The 21732-nt window shown below is 37.6% G+C and overlaps 1 protein-coding gene across 1 annotated transcript in view; it reads right to left on the bottom strand.

The window, feature by feature from the left end:
• Positions 1-21732, bottom strand: part of USP53 (ubiquitin specific peptidase 53) — a 62479-nt gene extending 40747 nt beyond the window's left edge. Inside the window, exons 1-2 of the mRNA XM_075998316.1 lie at positions 21542-21732; positions 1797-2477 (exon numbers count right to left, since the gene is read on the bottom strand). Of these exons, the coding sequence (XP_075854431.1) occupies positions 1797-1940 (144 nt within the window). The 5' untranslated portion in view covers positions 1941-2477; positions 21542-21732. The remainder of the gene's footprint in view (positions 1-1796; positions 2478-21541) is intronic.

Below are 21732 nucleotides of genomic sequence, written 5' to 3' on the forward strand. Positions count from 1 at the left end.
AAATTGCTTTAAACCAGTAATAAGGAAAAAATCTTAAAAGCAGTGAAAAAGAACAAGTTATAGACAGAGAAACAAAGATCAGAATAGATTATTCATTAGAAATGATGCACACTAAAACACAGAGAAACAAAATCTGTGTAAGTACTGAAAGAAAAATGTCAACTTAGACACTCTTTAATGAGTAAAAATGTCTTTCAAAGACAAAAGTGAAACATAGATATTTTTCACACAAAAGTGGAAGAATTCATTACCAGTAGACCTGCACTAGAAGAGAAATCCTTTGAGCAGAAAAAAAATGGATATCAGATGGAAATATGGATCCATGCAAGGAAGTGATGGGCATCAGAAACAGGAACTGTGCAGGTAAGTATGAACAGTCTTCATGGTAAAAGTCAGTGGAATGTTCAATTTTTTAAAAAAACATATGCCCACAGGAATACTTCTGCATCTTCTTTACCATGTAAGTTTCCTTACTCAGAATTTTCTCCTATTCCAATATGTTTTTAGTCTCCCTAAACTAGACACAGTATTTTGGGAGCTAAAGAAAGGACAGAAATAGAGGAAAAAAATGTAAAAGTAGAAAAGAGCAAGAAAAGAGGTAAGAGGAAAAGATCTGAAATGATAAAAGCCCTTTCTCACAGCTTGATTCAATCAAAAGGATTGAACACCAGGTCCTTCGGGTATCTGATATTTCTATATCCAGTGTCACTCAATAAATATTTTTCTGCATTTCTCACAGTACTTAATGCCAGTGGGATCTTTGATCCAGGACAGAATCAATGACCACCAGTGAAGGCTCCTAAAGCATAATAAATTAGAATTAATGCTTTCCTAATACCAATTTCTTCTCTTTGCCTGGGTCAATTAAAGAACTTTCAAGTTTGATATTTGTCCTAGGTAGAGGGCAATTGAGAACATAGCTCTGAGTCAGATGTCTGCACACTTGACACACTCTAGATGTGTTTATTTATCAAATGAGCTAATCAATATTTTTCTCTCTCTCCTCTCAGTTTTGAAGAGGAAAAAAAATGAATCTATGTAAAAAGTGATTAATTTTAAATGAATTCTTTTGAGATATCTTCCAGGGTCAATAGAAAACATTTCATATTCTAAATCCTCCTCATCTTCAGTATTCTACAGTCAATGGTCAGAGGAACACAGGACCCAACAAAATCTGGAACTGTTGAATAAAACCTACTGCTATACATAAGAAAGGATATTCACCTAAGGCAGAAAGCTGGTTAATACACATATGTTAATTAAAAGAATTCCACAAGGATTGATGCAAAATGGATTAACTTTCAATTTAACCAAAACGGTGGTGCCTGAATTAGGATTCCATGGAGATGATGTAAGGGCCACAGTGGGTGCTGAATAGACTTCAAGTACTGAGACCAAAAACTCTGCATTCTCATTTCAATCCAAGCAGCTTATTTCTTTTATCATAGGTATTGAGATTTACCCTGGATTTCCTTTTTTAAAAAGGGGGGTGAGGGTGTTAGCTGAATAAAACAAAAATTTTTACGTATTTTAGAAAACTATTCCTAATCTACTAAATAAACATTTTAAATCAAAAGATTTTTATATCATAGTAATACATCACTCTATTAAAATAACCATTTCCATTTATTATAAAAAACAAAATGCCCAGCCAAAATACTTTTGTTCCATTAAAAGTGATATTAAAAAGTCATTCCAGTCAATAGTAACTTTATTCTTAAAATATGAGTTAAATAACCATTAAACAAGTGATTTCCTGAAAAGTATTTTTAAAAATTTAACAATTATGGCCTCACCTGTACAGCACTATTAAGAAAGCAGCTGTTCTGTCCTGGTTCATTTAACAAGCCTTTGGTAGGGGCTAGTGACAGCATACTCCCAGGCTGATAAACTTTTCCAAGATTGCCACCAGGTTTCCGTAAGAATTTTACCCACGCCATTTTCAAGCAACTTTGTTTGCATTAAAGCTAAGAACCGTATACTTTTATGTGATATTTCTGATGATAAAATGGATGTTTCCAATTGTCCACTTAAATGCACTGCACTCTGTTATAATAATGTAAGTTTCCAAGTCCATATCTTTTCTGATGTTATAAATTTTTGAGGACTTTGGCAAGTAAAAATGAGTGTGTAAATGTTGAAGCTCTGAGCGCTCAAAAAGAAAAGCTATTTTAAACAAGGTCTTAAAAACTTTTATATGTAAATTTTATAGGAGTTGTATAAAGTTGAAAACGATTCCTTTAAAACTACTAAAAATAATATTGATGAACAAATCCTTTCCTTTAACATACAAGTCATCCGTCTTGATGGATTAAAAAATATATCTTGATGATACAAAAAGATGTAGAGTTGGAATTTGGCATGATTCCTTTCGTCATTTGTTGTCCTTATATAATTTTAATAAGAAGTCTCTCTTTCCCAGGTGAAGTTATCAAAGGTGACTCCATATTTCATATCAATGTGACTTCAAAGCAAATCTATAAGAAAGAAAAAAATGTTTACATAAAAGTAAATGCTAATAAGAAAATTCCTACATTACTATTTGAACACAGATACTGAATATAGAACTAAAATTCATCCTAAAAAGACTTCCAACTAATAATATTCTAAAATATGAAAAGGAAAACATATTTCATTATTAAAATTTTTAAAGATTCCAGTGGCATTAATCTTTGCCCACCTTAAGCTTGTAGCATTTAAAGGATGGTTTCATAAGGAAAATATTCTACAAAAAGTAGAAATAAATTAGACATTAGCTGGTATCCTGTATCTGTCAACACTAAATTGTTTTATTAAAACAAATACATATCTGAAGACTCTATTATTTTTATTTTTACTCTATTATTATTATTTTTATATTATACACATAATTATACTTTTCCCAAAAAGTTAGATTTTATGTACACTGATATGTATATCTTTCAATTACCTGAAAGAAACCTTTAATTGATAAACAAATCTTAGTGAATTAAAGTTCCACGTTATTCACAAATGCATGCTACTGGTTAAAAGGAATTTAAATGTTAAACCTATGAATTAAAAACAATCAAGTACAGGCATACCTCGTTTCACAGCACTGCGCAGATACTGCCTTTCTAACGGGGTTTGTGGCAACCCCACATCAAGCCAATCTATGGGCACCATTTTTCCGACAGCACAGACTCACTTCATGTCTCTGTGTCACATTTAGGTAATTCTCGAAAAATTTCAAATTTTTTCATTATTATTATATCTTATTAAGGTGACTGTGATCAGTGATCTTTGATGTTACTACTGTCATTGTTCTGGAGTGCCATGAACCGTGCTCACACAAGATGATGACTTATTTGATAAATGTGTATGTTCTGACTGGTCCACTGACCAGCTGTTCCCCATATCGCACCTTCTCCTCGGGCTTCTCCATACCCTAAGACACAGCAATGTTGAAATTAGGCCAATTAATAACAGTGAAAGACGAGTCTGATCTCTGTCACCTTAAATCGCAAGCTAGGAATGGTTAAGCTTAGCAAGGAAGGCATGTCAACAGCCGAGAAAGGCCGAAAGCGAGGCCTGTTGCACCAAACAGCCAAGCTATGGCTGCAAAAGAAAAGTTCTTGAAGGAAATGAAAAGTGCTACTCCAGTGAACACAAGAAAGACGAGAACATGAAACAGCTTATTGCTGATATGAAGAAAGTTTGAGTGGTCTGGATAGAAATCAAACCAGCCACCACATTCTCTTAAACCAAAGCCTAATCCAGAGCAAGGCCCTAACTCTTCCATTCTGAGAGGCTGAGAGGTGAGGAAGCTGCAGAAGGAAAGTTGGAAGTTAGCAGAGGTGATTCATGTGGTTTAAGAAAGGAAGCCGTCTCCACAACATAAAAGTATAAGGTGAGGCAGCAAGTGCTGATGTAGAAACTACAGCACCTTATTCAGAAAAATCTAGCTAAGAAGCTAATGACGGTGGCTACTCTAAACCACAAAGTTTTTAACATAGAAGAAACAGCCTTCCATTAGAAGAAGATGCCATCTAAGATGGCATAGCTAGAGAGCTGAAATCAATGCCTGGCTCTAAAACTTCAAAGACTGACTCTCTTGTTAGGGGCTAATGCAACTGGTGACTGTAAGTTGAAGCTATGCTTATTTACCATTCTGAAAATTCTAGGGCCCTTAAGAATTACGCTAAATATACTCTGCTTATGCTCTAGAAATGGTACAATAAAGACTGATGACAACACATTTGTTTACAGTATAGTTTGCTGAATATTTTAAGCCCACTGTTAAGATCTACTGCTCAGAAAAAAAGATTCCTTTCAAAATATTACTGCTCATTGACAATGTACCTGGTCACCCAAGAGCTTTGATAAAGATGTACAAGGAAATTAATATTATTTTCATACCTGCTAGCACAACAACCATTCTGCAGCCCATGGATCTAGGAGTAATTCTGACTTTCAAGTCTTATAAGAAATACTTTTCATAAAGCTATAGCTACCACAGATTGATTCTTCTGATGGATCTGAGCAAAGTAAATTGAAAACCTTTTGGAAAGGATTCACCATTCTAGGTGCCATGAAGAACAATCATGATTCATGGGAGGAGGTTAAAATATCAACATTAACAGAAGTTTAGAGGAAGTTGATTCCAACCCTTATGGATGACTTTGAGGCATTCGATACGTCCGTGGAGGAATTAACTGCATATGTGGGGAAATAGCAAGAGAACTCGAATTAGAAGTGGAATCAGAAGATGTCACTAATTCTGCAATCTCATGATAAAACTTTTAACAGATTAGGAGTTACTTCTTATGGATGAGCAAAGAAAGTGGTTCCTTGAGATGAAATGAACTCCTGGTATAGATGCTGTGAACACTGTTGAAATGACTGGATTTAGAAGATTACACTGATAAGCAGTAGCAGGGTTTGCCACCAATTTTGAAAAGAAGTTCTACTGTGGGTAAAATGATAGCAAACAGCACTGAATGCTACAGATGAATCTTTCACAAAAGTAGGAGTCAGTCAATGCAGCAAACTTCATTGTTGTCTTATTTTAGGAAATTGCTACAGTCACCCTAATCTTCAGCAATCATCACCCTGATTCAGTCAGCAGCTAACCACATCAAGGCAAGACCCTCCACCAGCAAAAAGATCATGTGACTTACTGAAAGCTCAAATGCTTGTTAGCATTTTAGGTAATATTTTTAAATTAAGATTTGTACATTTCTTTTAGACATAATCCTTACTGCACACTTTAAATTACAGTATAGTATAAAACATAAATTTTATATGCTGGGAAACCAAGAAATTCATGTGACTCACTTTATTTTAAGTGGTCTGGAACCACACCTGCATCGTCTCCAAGGTATGCTTGTATTACTAGCAGTTTTGTTTAATCATTTGAATTTCCTTCCTGTATTCTTTCAGTCAACAAACATTCATTGAGTTATGTATCATACCAAGCATTGGAACTAACATTATAATGAGGAAAGGCAGACAATACCACAATGAGTAATAAACTATAGAGTGTACTTTAATTCTTTTAGAAATTGATACTTTTCTTCTTTATTTTTCAATGCCTCACCGTCTTAAGTGGATATGTGATCAATAAAAAGCCCAGTGTGTGGCAGAAGAAATGTGAACAAAGAATAAAGTATTATGGATGAAAAGAGAGGATGGGAAAGGGATCATGTAGGGTCGTATAAGCTCTTTGTAAGAACTTTGGCTTTAAACTCTGGGTGAAATGAAAGGCACTGAGTTCCATTTTCACAGCACAGAAAGATGAGAGACAAAATGGCATGGGTCAGTTTAATCATTGATCAAATATCCACTTAAGACAGTGGAGCATTGAAAAATAAAGAAGAAAAGCATCAGTTTCTAAAAGAATTAAAGTCAGGAGACTGTTTCCAGGCCCACTCATTGTCTGCTTGGTCTTAGATACACTCTCATCACCTCTGCTTCACAGCTTCTTCACCTACAAAATGAGAATAACAGTAACAGCCTTGCTTTAACATAAGTTAAATGCTCTGAGAATTATAAAACACTATACAGTCAACCCTCAGTATCCGCGAGTTGTGTAGCTGTGGATTTCAACCAACGAGTCATTGAAAATACAGTGTTCACAGGACAAGGACCCCGCAGACACACAGGGTCATCTGTGAGTATCTATGCATTCCCTAGGACCTACTACAGGACTTGAGGATCCTTGGATTTTGGTATCCAAGTGGGTCCTGGGACCAATCCACCACAGATACCAAAAAACGACTGTATTATCTTAGCTATTTTCTTCTTTTTAACTCTACGGTTTGCAACCTCCTTTAAAGTGATCTAAATGATCCTGAACTCTGCATACAAATTAAGTTTTTAATAAGTTTAGTCATGTTTTTACAACATTAAGGGAGTTCTGTGTTGGTAATAAATTCATATTTTTGATGAAGAATCCTTTTGAAGTGCTATTCTTTCAACAAACTTTATTAGGCAGCAAGTGTCCACCATGAACTGTGCTAAGGAATATGAAGACATCACCACCCATGAGGGAATTAGTTTGGTGAGGGCCACGGACAGAAACAAAAAATTCAAAAATATTATAACTTCCATTCCTACATAAGATTTCAAACTATTATGTGGTCCTGGTTCTCCATCTACCCCCAAACCCTGCAGGGGTTACACAAAACAAAAGGTAGTCTAATGAGAAATAGGCAGAAATACTGGGAAAACCAAAAGTGACTGGCTTCTAGAATGGGACAGAAACAGCAGCCAAGAGATGGAGCAGGCCAAATGTTACAGACCGGGAAAGATCTATCTAGTTGTGACATTTTCTAGTCCTTACACTGCTTTAGGCGGAGAATTCCCAACCTGAGCAACGCAGTAATACGAGAAAGCTCTGCTCCCACCCCAGCGCTACCTGGAGGGTATATTATTACATCAGGAAAGCGCCAGAGCACAACCAGTTTGGGAAGTGGTAGTAAGTACAGGTGACCTGTGAGGCTCCTGTGTGCTCTTTACTCAATCCCATTCTAAAACTGGAACAGGGATAGCAGGACCTGGAGAAGATCATGCCTCTAGGCAGGCAACAGGAAGTTCCTTTTTGGAACCAACTCTGAACCTGCATCACCCTGAATCAAGACCCTATACGCCTACCTCTACTCCCTGAAATCACCGGAAGACACACAAATTAGAGCCTAGTCTTCTTCACCCTTCTCCCCAAATATTGCTAGCTCCTAACTTGGTACTCCCAGGAAAAACATAATCGGACTATGAAAGATAGGCAACAGACAGGAAACAGAAAGAAGAGACTAAAGAGAACACAAATTTAAAACTAATACAATAAATATTCACCAATTGAAGATATATGTGGATTTTAAAAACTGCTGAAACATAGGCCGGGCGCTGTGGCTCACGCCTGTAATCCTAGCTCTTGGGAGGGCGAGGCGGGCGGATTGCTCAAGGTCAGGAGTTCAAAACCAGCCTGAGCAAGAGCGAGACCCCGTCTCTACTATAAATAGAAAGAAATTAATTGGCCAACTGATATATATATATAAAAAATTAGCCGGGCATGGTGGCACATGCCTGTAGTCCCAGCTACCCGGGAGGCTGAGGCAGGAGGATCACTCGAGCCCGGGAGTTTGAGGTTGCTGTGAGCTAGGCTGACGCCACGGCACTCACTCTAGCCTGGGCAACAAAGTGAGACTCTGTCTCAAAAAAAAAAAAAAAAACTGCTGAAACAAAATACTCAAAGGACGGGTTAACTAGTAAATTGAATAGAGGGGGAGAACATATTAGTGAGCAATAAGTTCGAGTCAAGAAATTCACCTACAAAGCATTAAAAAAGTAATAAAGAAGTAGAAAACAAACATTTTTTAAAAGCTATGTGACATGGATAAAATTTTAAAATGTCAATATCTATCTAATAAGATTGCTAACAAGAAGGGGAAACAAGTAAATACCTCTATAAATGATTAAGAGAGAGAGAATAGATAACTTGAAAATTCCAAATATCATGTGGGAAAAAAAGGAAGTTGGATGAAAATTGTGAAACCTTACACTAAAGAGAGGAGGAGATTTTAAAGTCGATTAATAAGCAAACAATAGAAAGAAAAAATCAATTCAAAATTAAATTTTTGTAAAAATATTATAAACAACATCTTCACAAGCTTAAGGACAAAAAGAAAAACAGAAATATAAACACTAATAAAACTGATAAAAGAGAAATGACCACAGGTACATAAGAAACCAAAAGAACTGTAAAAGAATACCACTTAAATATTACATCAGTAACTTTGAAAATCTAAAGGAATAGGTAATTCCCTAGCAAAATACAAACTACTAAAATTAAACCAAGAAAATTGGAAAACTTAAAAAGACTATTAATAGTTTAGAAGAAAACAGAAAGGTGACAAAATTTCTCACACTAAAAATGGCATCAGGATCATATTTAAAGTTAAATTTTATCTAAACTTCGAATAACTGTTAATTCTAACGTCAAATTATTGCAGGTCATAGGAAAAATAAAATACAAAGTAACCTCAAATTATTTCATAAAGGAAACATAATCTTAATACCAAAACATGATAAACCTCATACCAACGTGACATATGATTATAGGTGCAATAATTATAAATAAAACACTAGCAAACAATCTTTCAATGTGTCAAAAGAATAATGTACTACAGAAAAGAATGACAAGAGGGTGTATTCCAGGAATGCAAATATTCTATAGTCATTCTTCCAATAAATATTTGGGAAGCTGTGCAGGAAACAGCTAATTCCTACAATGCAGTATCATTCAGCCACAAAAAGGAATGAAGTACTGACACATGCTACAACATGGATGAACACTGAAAACATCATGATAAGTAAAAGCAACCGGTCATAAAGACCACATGTTATGTGATTCCATTCATATGAAATGTCCACAACGGGAAATTTACAGAGACAGACAGTAGATTAATGGTTGCTCAGGACTGGAGAAGTGAAGACTGCAGGGACTAGGGTGAATGGGTGGGGTGGGGTGTGGAATAACAGCTAAAAGGTAAATGCCTTTTTGCAGTAATGAAAATGTTCCAAAATTGACTAGATGGACATTTCTGTGACTATACTAAAAACTACAGAACTGCACACTTTAAATGAGTTGTATGGTATGTGAATTATATTTCAATAAAGCTGAAGGATAATACTTTACATACAGACATGAGATTGCTATTCTTAGAATGCCCTGCTTGCAAGGTTGGCCTTCAGGAACTTAAGATTTTGGAAGGCTTCCTACCACCCTAACTCATGTGGGTCACTGTACCTAAACTGCACAAACAACGTGGTTTATCCTGAATACCTGTTTTCCTTCTGGAAGTCTGGAATTTTGATATGCCCTCGGCAGAGAATGTCTATATGACTACCTCCCCCAACAAAAAAATGTTAAGCACTGAGCCTCTAATGATCTTCCTGGTAGACACATTTTACGTGGGTCATGACTGGAATAATTAGTGTGTCCCATGTGATGCCACTGGCAGAAAACTATTAGAAGTTTGTGCCTGGTTTCCTTCTGACCTCGCCTCACACTCCTTCTGTTTGTTGAGTTTGCTATATATCTTCACTGTAATAACTCACAGCAATGAGAATGGCCATATGCTGAGTCCTATGAGTTCTCCCAGATCACTGCCAAACCTGGCAGGTGGGGGGATCCTGGGGACCTCCAACCCTGAGGTGTTATAGTACAGTAGTTAAGAGCTACTTTGTTTCTATCTGACTGGCAAAAAATTAAAAGTAACACTGTTGGTGGGGATATAAGGGAAGAAGTACTTTCTTTTATTATTGATTAATAAAAAACACAATTATACTATTATACCCTCTGGCAATATTACATCAACCTGGCAACAACTATTAAAATTAAAAACATAAACACACTTCAACCCAAAAAACCCAACACAGAGAATCTATCTCCTAGAAATAAAAGTACGATTTTGAGATATATTAGGTAGTAGCAGTAAGTAACAAAGGAAACAAAGTGAATGTCCATCACTAGGAACATAATTACATAATGGGGTGTTTGCAGTGAATTCCTATAATTTTATGTTGCTTCTGCATCCATTTTGAATATAAGCTGGACTTTCTCCTACCAGAAGTGTGGCTTAGTTTCCCTCAGCACACTCTGCAGCTCTCTACCTCCTCCTAGTTCCTTAACATGGTCAATCCAGATATCTGCCTTCTATAACTGCTTCGTGGTGACCACCTCTGCGTGGGAGGTCAGTTAGATACAACCTACTTGACCTGCCCGACTGACCCACACCCTCTGCATCTGCTGCACAGATATGCCACGGTGACCACTTTTCAGTCACAGCGTGACTCCAGGGAACTTGCAGCAGCTTGCTCCAAACCCACCAATTAGAACTCTGCAGGAAACCCACCTAGGTAATACAGGGACCCCAATAAAGGCTCTGACCCATAGGTTCCTGGTTGTCCCTCTTGCTCCTCATCTGCTGGGTGAGCTTGTGTTTCCCAGATGACTTCCCAGTTCCTGTTGGCCCTGCTGACCTCTTCTCTCTGGAATCTGTAATAAACTGCTTCTGTTATTTCATGTGTTTTGGTGAGCTGCCTCCTGTGGGACACACCCAACCTAACTTCTTCTCCTAGAGAATGGCTAACTTGGTAGGAAAAACTGGACCAGGTCAGACAAGAACAGGGGCATCTGCCTGTACAAACAAGCTTCCTGTGAGAAGGACACCTGATCAAGGGACACACACACTAAGGCATTAGGTCATACAGCAGGATAAAGGTGTTATCCCATGAAAGGCACACGGTAAAGACCCACAACCAGGCCGGGCGTGGTGGCTTACGCCCCGTAATCCTTGCACTCTGGGAGGCCCGGCAGGCGGATTGCTCAAGGTCAGGAGTTTGAAACCAGCCTGAGCAAGAGGGAGACCCGTCTCCAATAAAAATAGAAAGAAATTAATTGGCCAATCAAAAATATATAGAAAAAATTAGCTGGGCATGGTGGCACATGCCTGTGGTTCCAGCTACTCAGGAGGCTGAGGCAGAAGGATCGCTTGAGCCCAGGAGTTTGAGGTTGCTGTGAGCTAGGCTGATGCCACGGCACTCTAGCCTGGGCAACAAAGTGAGACTCTGTCCCAAAAAAACACACAAAAAAGACCCACAACCAAATCTCCTAGACCCCCACGAGGGCAGGGCTGGAGTTCATAACCACTCTCCAGAGACAGGCCGCAAGACCAAATTGGAGGAAAATACAACAGTGTTTTTGAGTGAAAAGGCAAAATGCAAGAATTTCATATGATCTCATTTGGGTAATGTATGTGTGAAAGCACATATGCTTTACACGATCGCTTGAGCAAGGAGGAGTGCATATGTGTAATTGAAATGGGGTAGTATCGCATTATAGTTATAATGACTAATGATGCTGAGCAGCTTTCAGTTTGCTTATTGCCATTCATAAATATTCTTCAGAGAAATACATATTCAAATCTTCTACCCATTATTTTATTGGGTTGTATGTCTTATTGATTTTTTTTTTTTTTTTGAGGCAAGGTCTCGCTCTGTCACCCAGGCTGGAGTGTAGTGACACCAACATAGCTCACTACAGCCTCCGACTTCTGGGCTCAAGGGGCCCTCCAGCCTCAGTCTCCCAAGTAGCTGGGACTACATGCATGCACCACCATACCTAATTTTCCTTTTTTTTTTGTAGTGATGGGGTCTCACTATGTTATCCAAGCTTGTCTTAAACTCCTAGCTCTAAGTGATGCTCCCACCTCAGTCCTCCAAAGCACTGGGACTTACAGGCATGAGCCGCCGTGCCCAGCCAAGCCAAAAGTCTGTGACTTTAAATGAGGTTTTCCATTTCACCTAAGTTGTCGAATTTATTGGCAAAATATTTCACAATACTCTTGTAATGTAGTAAAGATCTGCAGTGATGTCCCTTCTTTTACTCCTGATATTGTTAATTTGTGTCTTCTCTCTTTTTTCTTGATGAGTCTTGGCTAGGGGTTTATCAATTTTATTGATATTTTCAAAGAATCAGCTTTTAGTTTCACTGATGTTTTTCTATCTCGTTTCTGTTTTCTATTTCATTGGTTTCCACTCTATTATTTTCTTCTTCTGCTTACTTCGGGTCTAATTTGCTCTTTTTCCCCAGTTTTTTAGATAAAAGCTTAATCATTACTTAAGTGCTTCTTTTCTAATATATGCATTTCATGCTATGAATTTGCCTCCACACTGCCTTAGCTGTATTCTACACAGTTTACTATGCTGTGTTTTCAACTTTATTCAGTTCAATATAGTTTCAAATTTTCTTTGTTCAGCTTCCAAATAGTCCTTCTCCTACCCTCCTGAACTTTCTCCCTGTACCCAGTAACCAGCCAGACATTCCAGGGGACTCTTCTGCAGATGGCCAGAGCCCCCTCTCCTCTGGTACTCTGCCTCATACATTCTAGCCACCTCAGCCTCCCTGACCACAGCTTTAAATCAGATCCATAAAGATATTTAGAACTACCTTCTCTCCCCAACTCAGCAACATTTAAATGCACTGAGTTTGATGGTTAAATAGTTGTAAATCTCATACATACTACAAAATGCAAGTTTAAAATGTGATCAGCCAAGATGTTCTTTGAATTAGTATATAACAATTTGCATTTTAATGGTCCTTCATTATTGAGACTGTGTAGTACAATAAAACATAGTTGCTTTGGGCATAATGTAGCATTTATAAATCAATTCTGTTTAAAGTTGGGCCTCAATAAGATAATCTACGTTTATATGTACTTAGATTGTGATGTAAACCTTCTTCCTTATTATGGGTCATGGTCAAAAAAGTAAGAAAGCCACTGACTAACTTTTTTCTTTATTTGACAAGATAAGAAAAATGCATTCAAAAGAAATTTAGTAACTGACTCCAGTTTTTAAAGCTTGGAAGTGGCAGGGCTAAAATTAGGAACTATGTGTCCTAACTGCCAATCTAACACTTTTACCTCTACAACACAACGCCTGTGGTGATCAGAGCTGTTTTAAGATTAACCTTGCAGCACTAAGAAAAATAATTTGGAAGGCAAAGATTCTGGGAGCACACCAGGAAGATCATGAACACAGCTGTACCAGAGAGGAAACTCTCAATTACTTGGCATTTCTAAATTATTCCCTAACAAGTCATCGTCTCCTTTTTTGACTTTTCACCAAACTCAGAACCTTAGTTCTCTCATATTCAAATGCAGCAGTCTTGAAATAGGATATGCATACCCAGAGAAATATAATGACTTTCCAAGAGTTTGTAGGTACTGTTAGTTTTCGGGGAATTAATTTCTAGATCTGCAACTTCCAAATGAACCTTCCCTAGAACTGATCCGGCTGACAATCAACCTGTAGCTTTCCCTTCCCAGCTCCACTTTCACAATTGCTTTTCTCCCACTTTACAAAAGAGAGACATCTATTCCTCACCCATCCTACATCTTACTGTGCTGTATTTCCTGGGCTTACTACAAAAACCTGAAGGTGCCAAACAAAGGAACGATTGAAAATATTGGTGTCATCTAAGTTTCCTTTAATCAAGGTGTCCTAACTCACATTCAATTCATCTCATCAAAAGATTCATTTGCAATACATTTTTACCACATGTTTTAGTTATCAAAATTTATTGTGTGTATGTAGACACTCAAAATACAAAGTGAAAGTTTAGATTTACTGGTTCCCAATGTAATTGTGACATAATCCACAAGGGAAAAATATGTTATTTTATTATAAAGACGTATAATAAAGTGATTTGAATCATAAAGGTGTATTACAAAAAAATCAGTAGTGGGAATAGAATATTTATTGTTTTATTTATTCCATGAGTTCCAGGAGAAAAAGGAGCAATGTAAACTCCAGCAATCTCACTGCTGGTTATACATCCAAAAGAAAGACTACCAGTATATGGAAGAGATATCTGTACTCCCATTTACTATAGCATTATTCACAATAGCCAAGAGATGGTACTAACCTAAGTGTCCACCAATGGGTGAATGGATAATGAAAATGGTTCTAGCTCTTGGGTTCCCCCCTTTGAACCTCAAAGCTAGGAACAGTGGCAACTTCAAGGAGCTGGTAATCTTGTCTTCCTGGTGGCTCCTTAAGGTCCTCTAACACCTTTAAAAATAGTTTCCTACATTAAATTCCTTCTAAGTCAATATTGATTCTAATTCAATACTTTACATCAGTTTTGATTTTCTGAATGGCTCTGACTAATAGAAGTAACTATTTAAAATTTTTACATGCAAGTGTCAGGAAGTATTGACAAAGAGTCTCTCCTTGACCAAACTCCATTCAGGTTCCTCCAAGCTCTGCTTCAACTATCCCAAACTTTTGGACTTCCTTGTTTGTCTGCACATTGGCCAATTTTAGCAAGAATCCTGCTAAATCAATTAGTCATTCTCCTTAGCTGATCACCTTTGATATCTGATTAGGTTCCTTATCCTCACCATTCCCCTGGTGATATCTGATCACCCTGGCCTGTCCACAGCAAGAATCTGGTTAGGTCAGGTTGGCCAGAATTCTCCCCTTACTTCGAATGTTTCTTTTCTTAGTAATTTTCCATCCACAAATCCCCACATCCACTCCTTATCTATGAATTCCCACTTTTTCTTGTTGTATTCAGAGTTGAGCCCAATCTCTCCTCCCCTGGGCAAGACCTCACTGCAGTGGTCCCTATACCTATCTGACAGTCCCTTGCCTGAACAAAGACAGTTCTTTAAGCGTCATGAATAATGTTCTCTGTAACAGCATAAATTTCTAAAAGTTTAAATACATAAATATATTTAATAATGCTTTACAAAATCTTAAAGAAAATAATGAGAACAATGGCAGAATCATTTCAAAGGCTCTTATATTCTCCTAAAGTGTCTGCTTTAAATTGTTTTTTCCTTTTGATAATAAGATAGTATTTGTTCATTATACAGATTTCTAAAATACTACAGAAATAGTACATTAAAAATTAGAAATATCCGTATTAGCAGAGAATCACTGCTAATAAAGCTATTCAAATATATTCTTAATAGTATCCAGGTCTAGCCATCAGACCCTCAAGTAAATCTCATTTTAACATCTTTTAACTATTAAGCAATATAACTATTCAAGAATACACTGAAGATTCTCATTGATATGCTACAACTATTCATCCTACTATAAAAGTATTTGTGGTTTTATTTTAGATAACTAGATATGAAGCAAAAGAGTTATAGGCAACCTGAAGCAGTCAAAAAAAAACAAAAAACCTCTTTCATTACAGAAGTATCTTGTTTTTATAAAGCTGAAGGATTATTACGGTAAGGAATGTATAACTGAAGAATAAGTAGTCTTTGATGTACAAAACAATTGCCACTCTAGAAATTGAGGAACTGAAGACTATGTTAGAAAATCTGTAAAACAAAGACAGTAATAAGGAAAAATACTATATTACCACCCAAAAAAATGGTAAATTTAAAGTAATTTTCAATGTTTTACATTGTTTTGCTCTTTGTGTCTAATAAAGAACAATCCTTGGCTGTGCATGTGGTGGCTCACGCCTATAATCCTAGCCCTCTGGGAGGCCAAGGCGGGCAGATAGCTCGAGGTCAGGAGTTCGAAACCAGCCTGAGCAAGACCCCGTCTCTACCAAAAATAGAAAGAAATTAATTGACCAACTAAAAATATATATACAAAAAATTAGCTGGGCATGGTGGCAAATGCCTGTAGTCCCAACTAGGGAGGCTGTGGCAGTAGGATCGCTTGAGTCCAGGAGTTTGAGGTTGCTGTGAGCTAGGCTGACGCCACAGCACTCACTCTAGCCTGGGTAACAAAGTGAGACTCTGTCTCAAAAAAAAGGAAAGAACTCTCCTTCAATTTGTGTTGTTTTTAACCTACTCACTAGTTTCCACTAATATTAATAACTAACTAGCAAAAGACAGTGTGCATGTATATCCAGAATACACTGTATGATCATTAGAGAAAATGGCTGGTGGCGGTGTGCTTTAAGACATGATCTCCCAAAGAGAATTATGTCAAAGCAGGAATAAACTAGCATTTCTTGGTCTTGACGAAGCCCAAAATGGAAGTCTTATTTTACCTATACCTTCTTTCCCATCGCAACTGATGGTAACTTCATCTTTCCAGTTGCTCAGAAAAAGTATCTTGGTGCAATCTTTGACTCCTCTTTCTCTCCTATCACTCAGTCAGGATCTGACCACTTCTCACCACCTCCACTTCTACGATTCTGGTCATCATCACGTTTTGTCTGGATTGATAGAATAGCTGACTAACTGCCTCCTGGCTTCTACCCTTATCCAATAACTCAAAGTCAAACCTCAAGAGCAGCCAAAGAGATCCCTCTAAAATTAAATCATAGTGTCATCTGTTCAAAAACTTGCAATGAGTCTTTATTACATTCAAAGTCAAACCCAAAAGTCTTCATAATGGCCAGCAAGACCCTTATCTTAGTTCTATGAGATATAATAACAAAATACCTTAGAATGGGTAATTTATTAACGACAGGTATTTATTGCTCACAGTTCTGGAGGCTGGAAAGTCTGAGATCAAGGCAGCAGATTTGGCATCTGGTAAGGGCTCATTCTCTTGATTCAAAAATGGTGCCTCACATGGCAGAAGGAGTGAACATGCTCCCTCTTTTATAAAGGCAGTAATCCCACTCATGAGGGTAGAGCCCTCATGACCTAATCACCTCCCAAAGGTGCCATCTCTTAATACTACTGCACTGAGGATTAGAATTTGGCAGGGGGCGGGGGGCACATACATTCAGACCATAAGACCAATAGCAGCCCTATACCACCTGCCTACCCCTTCACCTCTAACCTCACCTCTAACTACATGACCTTTGGCTTTCTCCATTCCAGCCACATCAGCATCCTTGGCATTCCCAAACACACATCAGACAAATTCTTGCTCTTTATAAGCTCTGCTCTTTATAAGCTCTGGCTATTCCTCTGCCCACAATATACTTCCTCCTCTGCCCACAATATACTTCCTCCTCTGTCCACAATATACGCGTATGGCTTTGCCCTCCCTCCCTCATGATTGCTTTGCTAAAAAAATACTTTCTAAACAAGGCCTATACTTATTTAAAGTGCAAACCACCACAATCTCCACCTCACATTTTCAATTCCCCTTACCTTGCTCTATGTTTTCTTTTCTCCTTGGCTCTTTTGCCTTCTAATACACCACATGATTGATTGCGTTTATTCTTTACTGTCTCTCCTCCCAACCCTCTTAGAATGTAAAGTAAATCCTAAACATCTAGAACAGAGCAGATTACATGCTACATAGTCATTAAGTGTTTATTGAATGAAGCTCAGGAAATTAAGTGAAATCTCAAACAACAACCCCCACCCAAAAAAAAAGTGTTACTAACAAAGATGACCTAGGCACTAAGGTATTGACAGGTAATTTAGTGTCAGTACTTACACTGACAGGGAAGTAGTATTATCTCAGACCCAAAGTATAAAGTATCTGATGGGCAAAAAATGCCCCAATGGGCTCTTGACAAGGATGGAATCCATATCCCGATACTGACCTCACAATTCTCATAATTACTTATTCCACCTCTGATAAAAAGTTTCCAGAGACACAATACCCAACTACTCAATCATTGCAAGCATATCAGTTACATCATCATCTATAATCATAATCAATATAAAAAGGTTCAGAGGTATTGTGAGAATCATAAACCCTCTGTAAAATACCTAATGCCCAAAATATAGTAGGTATTCAACGGATGTAAGCTAATCACAATGATAATACTATCTTTGATGGAAAATGATTTCTAAAAGCAAAACAAATATTTGAGAAAAGTAAAAGCTGTATTACATATTTTATACCCTATTTTGCTATCTTTCTCCATTTCCTTAAACTGATTTATCAAACTTAACTATAGCATTAACCCAGACTAATGAGATCAGATAAACTGTACAATGAAGTGTCAATTTCTTAATTTTAAAACCTGCTATTATTTTTAGTAGATGATAAACAATTTATGGAGCTATCCTACTTTAGGAATACATAACATATGAAAAATTCTAATTTACAAAATAAATGCTTGTGAATGCTTCACTTAACAAATGGATTCACCCTAGTATTATTTTAAATGTTCATTTACAAATCTTTATGGAGTTGGAGGAAAGAAGGAGAAAGTAAAGTACTAGAAGCCAATGCGTCAGAAAGATAAAGTGACTATGAAATAACAACATAAGCAACAGAGAAGCATTTTGAATACAGTATGCTCAGTATGTTAGGGCTGAAAAGATTGTCAATCTTTTAATTTAGAAAAAATTCAACTGATGTACAATTTTTCAGAAAAATAACTACAAACTTCCTTAAGGACAATTTTAATTCCTAGAATAACATGATGATCCATCCAGCCATAACAAATAACTAGAGCACCCAAAACGTGCTTTGATATTCATGGCTCTGGGTCCCTGAGAACGCTCTCCCTGCTGGCACTACCATCCTTTGGGCTGTCTGCCCAGCACTCTTCTTACACTTCTTAAAATGACAGTTCACCTATCATCATCTTCAGTTATTATTCTGTCTTCCCTCTATAGCAAAAGTATAAATCTCAAACAAAGGGATGTACAAAGTACAGTGATAACACAAAGAGTATGTAATCTACTATTCTTTGCTGGATCAGAAGACACCTTACAGATGTGGTGTGGGTGATTGAGAAGTTGAAAGGGGAATGGAAAAAGAAGAGAGGCAGAATCTTGCAAAGGCAAGGGTATAAGAAAAAAGACTATCTTTACCTTTGGAAACTCGGTGTAGTTGGTGGAGGATCGAGAATAGCCAGAGATGAGGCTTAGAAAAGGAAGAATTCATACTTATAACTACTTTAACACTGTCTGTAGTGCCTAGCACTATGTCTACCATGCAACAATAGATCAATAAATGTTTATGGAATAAATTTGCTAAATTAGAAAAGCACAGAAGATAAAAAAGAATTTCCAAAGAGTATATCTTAAAACTACTTTTTAACAATATGTGTAAATATGTGTAAAATAGAAGACTAACAATTATTTTCAAAGTATAACTGATATTGTTCACTAAAATGGCTAAGGTATTGAAATATAGTTTATTTTGCATAAAATTTCATTTTCTAATGAGTTACAAACATGAATATATGTAGCAACTTTTCTGAAGTTTCATGTAAAACCAAAATTCTTTAATCAGATGCAATGATTTGGAGCCTTTTTATGTGGCATGGACACCTTTGGTGGCCTAATGAAGCCTTCTCCAAATAATGTTTATAAATTCAAAAAATAAAATTCATAAGATAAAAAAAAGAAAAAGACATGAAAACAATCCTAAATCACAAATAAAACCAATCATATTTTTTGCCTAACATTCCATACATATGTAGTATCTATAGTATTCCTATTAGTATAAAAAAAATTCATGATAATTAACCAAGAGTAGAATTTTATTCATTTGAAATTTAAATAAACTGTGAGGGTTTTTATCTGTGGCAGAACAAGTTGCATCCATTTCTTGTTCCTAATATGTGCCTATATTGTAATGCAAAATTTTCTAAAATCATCAGTACAAAATTAATAATATAGTAATGCTATATTTATATCATCACTAATTTCGACCTAGCTCTTCAAAGATACCTCTATTAGCACACTTCCTTCCTTAAAACAAGGTGGGCTTAAAGCATGAGTAGGCTAGATTGGCAATCTTTTCAGCCCTAACATACCAAGCATACTATATTCAAAATGCTTCCAGATGTAATACATAAGCTACCTAGCTTTCTATAGGTTGTCTTTGCGGTCTATAATTAAGAAAACACCTTACAGTTAAAGCTATCCAGTAAGATCTGATAAGTATTTTAGCAACTAAACATTTTTGTAGGATAACTTAATCCACTACTTTATAAAGATCAAATATATTAATATTTCCGGAAAGTTGTAGGATAAAGCAACATCCCCTCTAGTAGGTGAGTGAGTTCCAAATAGTGCCAGCAGGAAAAATAGCTCTGATTTTGGCTTTTAAAAGTGTACGTTACCTGAAAAGAAATTAAAATTTTCATTTTTTTCACTTTGTCTTGCTGAAACAAACTTCTAAACCATATGGTATCAAATTTGTATTTCTTGATACTGCAACTTAAACATTTACTTGACACTAAGCAATATAAAATTTCTTAACAGTACATGAACTCATAAGAGTATTGTGGTATTTTTGTTTTTAACTAGGTGGAAATGTGTACCTCCCTATTAAAATAACTATCTTTTTAAAAACTCTTTTTTGCATCATTTAGAGAAAATAATAACATTAACAAATTGAGTTTTAGTGTCAAGTTCCATGAACTCTATACATTCATAAAAATATATATTTTTTAATTCATAGGGAAAAGGGAAGGCCTGTTCTTGGACTCTTTTTCACACTTTAGGAAAAAATACACATAACTACCAGTTAGTTGTATTAATGAAAAAATGTTAACAAAACACTTTCATGATTTAAAGGAGCTGACTTTAAAAGGCTCTAAAATATAAAACCAGAACCTTATTTCTCAGACCTTAACTGACACCTACTTACAGTGTGTTTGCCTATTTGGAATTCTTATGACAACAGCACATAATTCATATATTACTTTTGCAGAATAAGTTTTGTTCATTTTTGGTTTCTTAAAATTAGGATGAAGGATCTTTGCCTAAACCATCATCACAGAACTAAAAAAACAAAAAAGAAACTAGAAGTAACAAGCATCAATTTAGCCAAAAGTTCGTTTTCATCAGAATTTTGTGTTAGCACTTGCTACACCTTTTAAATAGAGAAAATGAGCAAGGCTTTCCTTTAAAGAACAAACTAAAAGTGACTCAGAGGCTAATCACAAAGAACTTCCTAAGTTTACTGTTAAACTTACCTCAAAACCAGCCTTGAAAATTCCTTGCAAAAAAGCATTTATATATATATAGTTCCGGATTAGAAAACTTAGCTGCCCAATGGATAAAGCCTTGCAGTCCATTTTGCAAGCATTAATCAGACTTTGCATTAATAAAGAAACCCTGTGGAGGGGTAACCAAGCCCAGAGCCTGCTCAGATTGCAGGCTCCGGCAACCCTGTTACACCTGTGCAAGTACTTCCTGTTCTCCAAAGCTATTCAAAAGTAGTTTGGGGAACGGCCCCCGAGCCGTCGTTGGGAAGCTAAACATTAACTTTACACATTACTACCACCACCGAGAAACCACCCACCCCAGACTTTGGCGAATCCGGTCCTCTCTCTTCTCGGAGGGGGAACATCACCGCCCGGATCCCTTTAACGCCCGAGCCAGGGCAGAGGCAGCTGCCCGGAGCGGCGGGAGCCGCAGCCCCGCGGGACCCGGCCGCCCCTCGCCGCCCTCCCGCCGGCGGCCGCACGAGCCGGGGCAGCGCGTCCCCGCCAGGCCGGGCGCGGCGGGCAGGGCCGGGGTCCGCGCGACCACCGGCGCCGCAGCGCCCACCGGGCGGGGGCTGCGCGCGAGACCAGGTCCGCGGGTGGAGCCAGCGCGTCCCAGCCAGGCCCGCGGGTCGCGGGTCGTCGGCTCCCACCCAGGGACCAGTCTCGGAGTCTTACCTGCGCTGTCCCCACCCTGCACGAGGAGCGTGCGGTCCAGGCGGGGAAATACGGCCTCGCACTCCCACACAGCCGCTTCCCGCTCCCACACAGCCACCTCGCGCTTCCACACAGCCGCCTACCGCCGCCCAGCGCCGACACTGCCGCACCGAGGGCCGCCGGCAAGTGGAGCGGAGGCGGCCGGTCCCCGC

The sequence above is a fragment of the Microcebus murinus genome, chromosome 27 (assembly GCF_040939455.1).
Source record: "Microcebus murinus isolate Inina chromosome 27, M.murinus_Inina_mat1.0, whole genome shotgun sequence".
NCBI lineage: Eukaryota > Metazoa > Chordata > Mammalia > Primates > Cheirogaleidae > Microcebus > Microcebus murinus.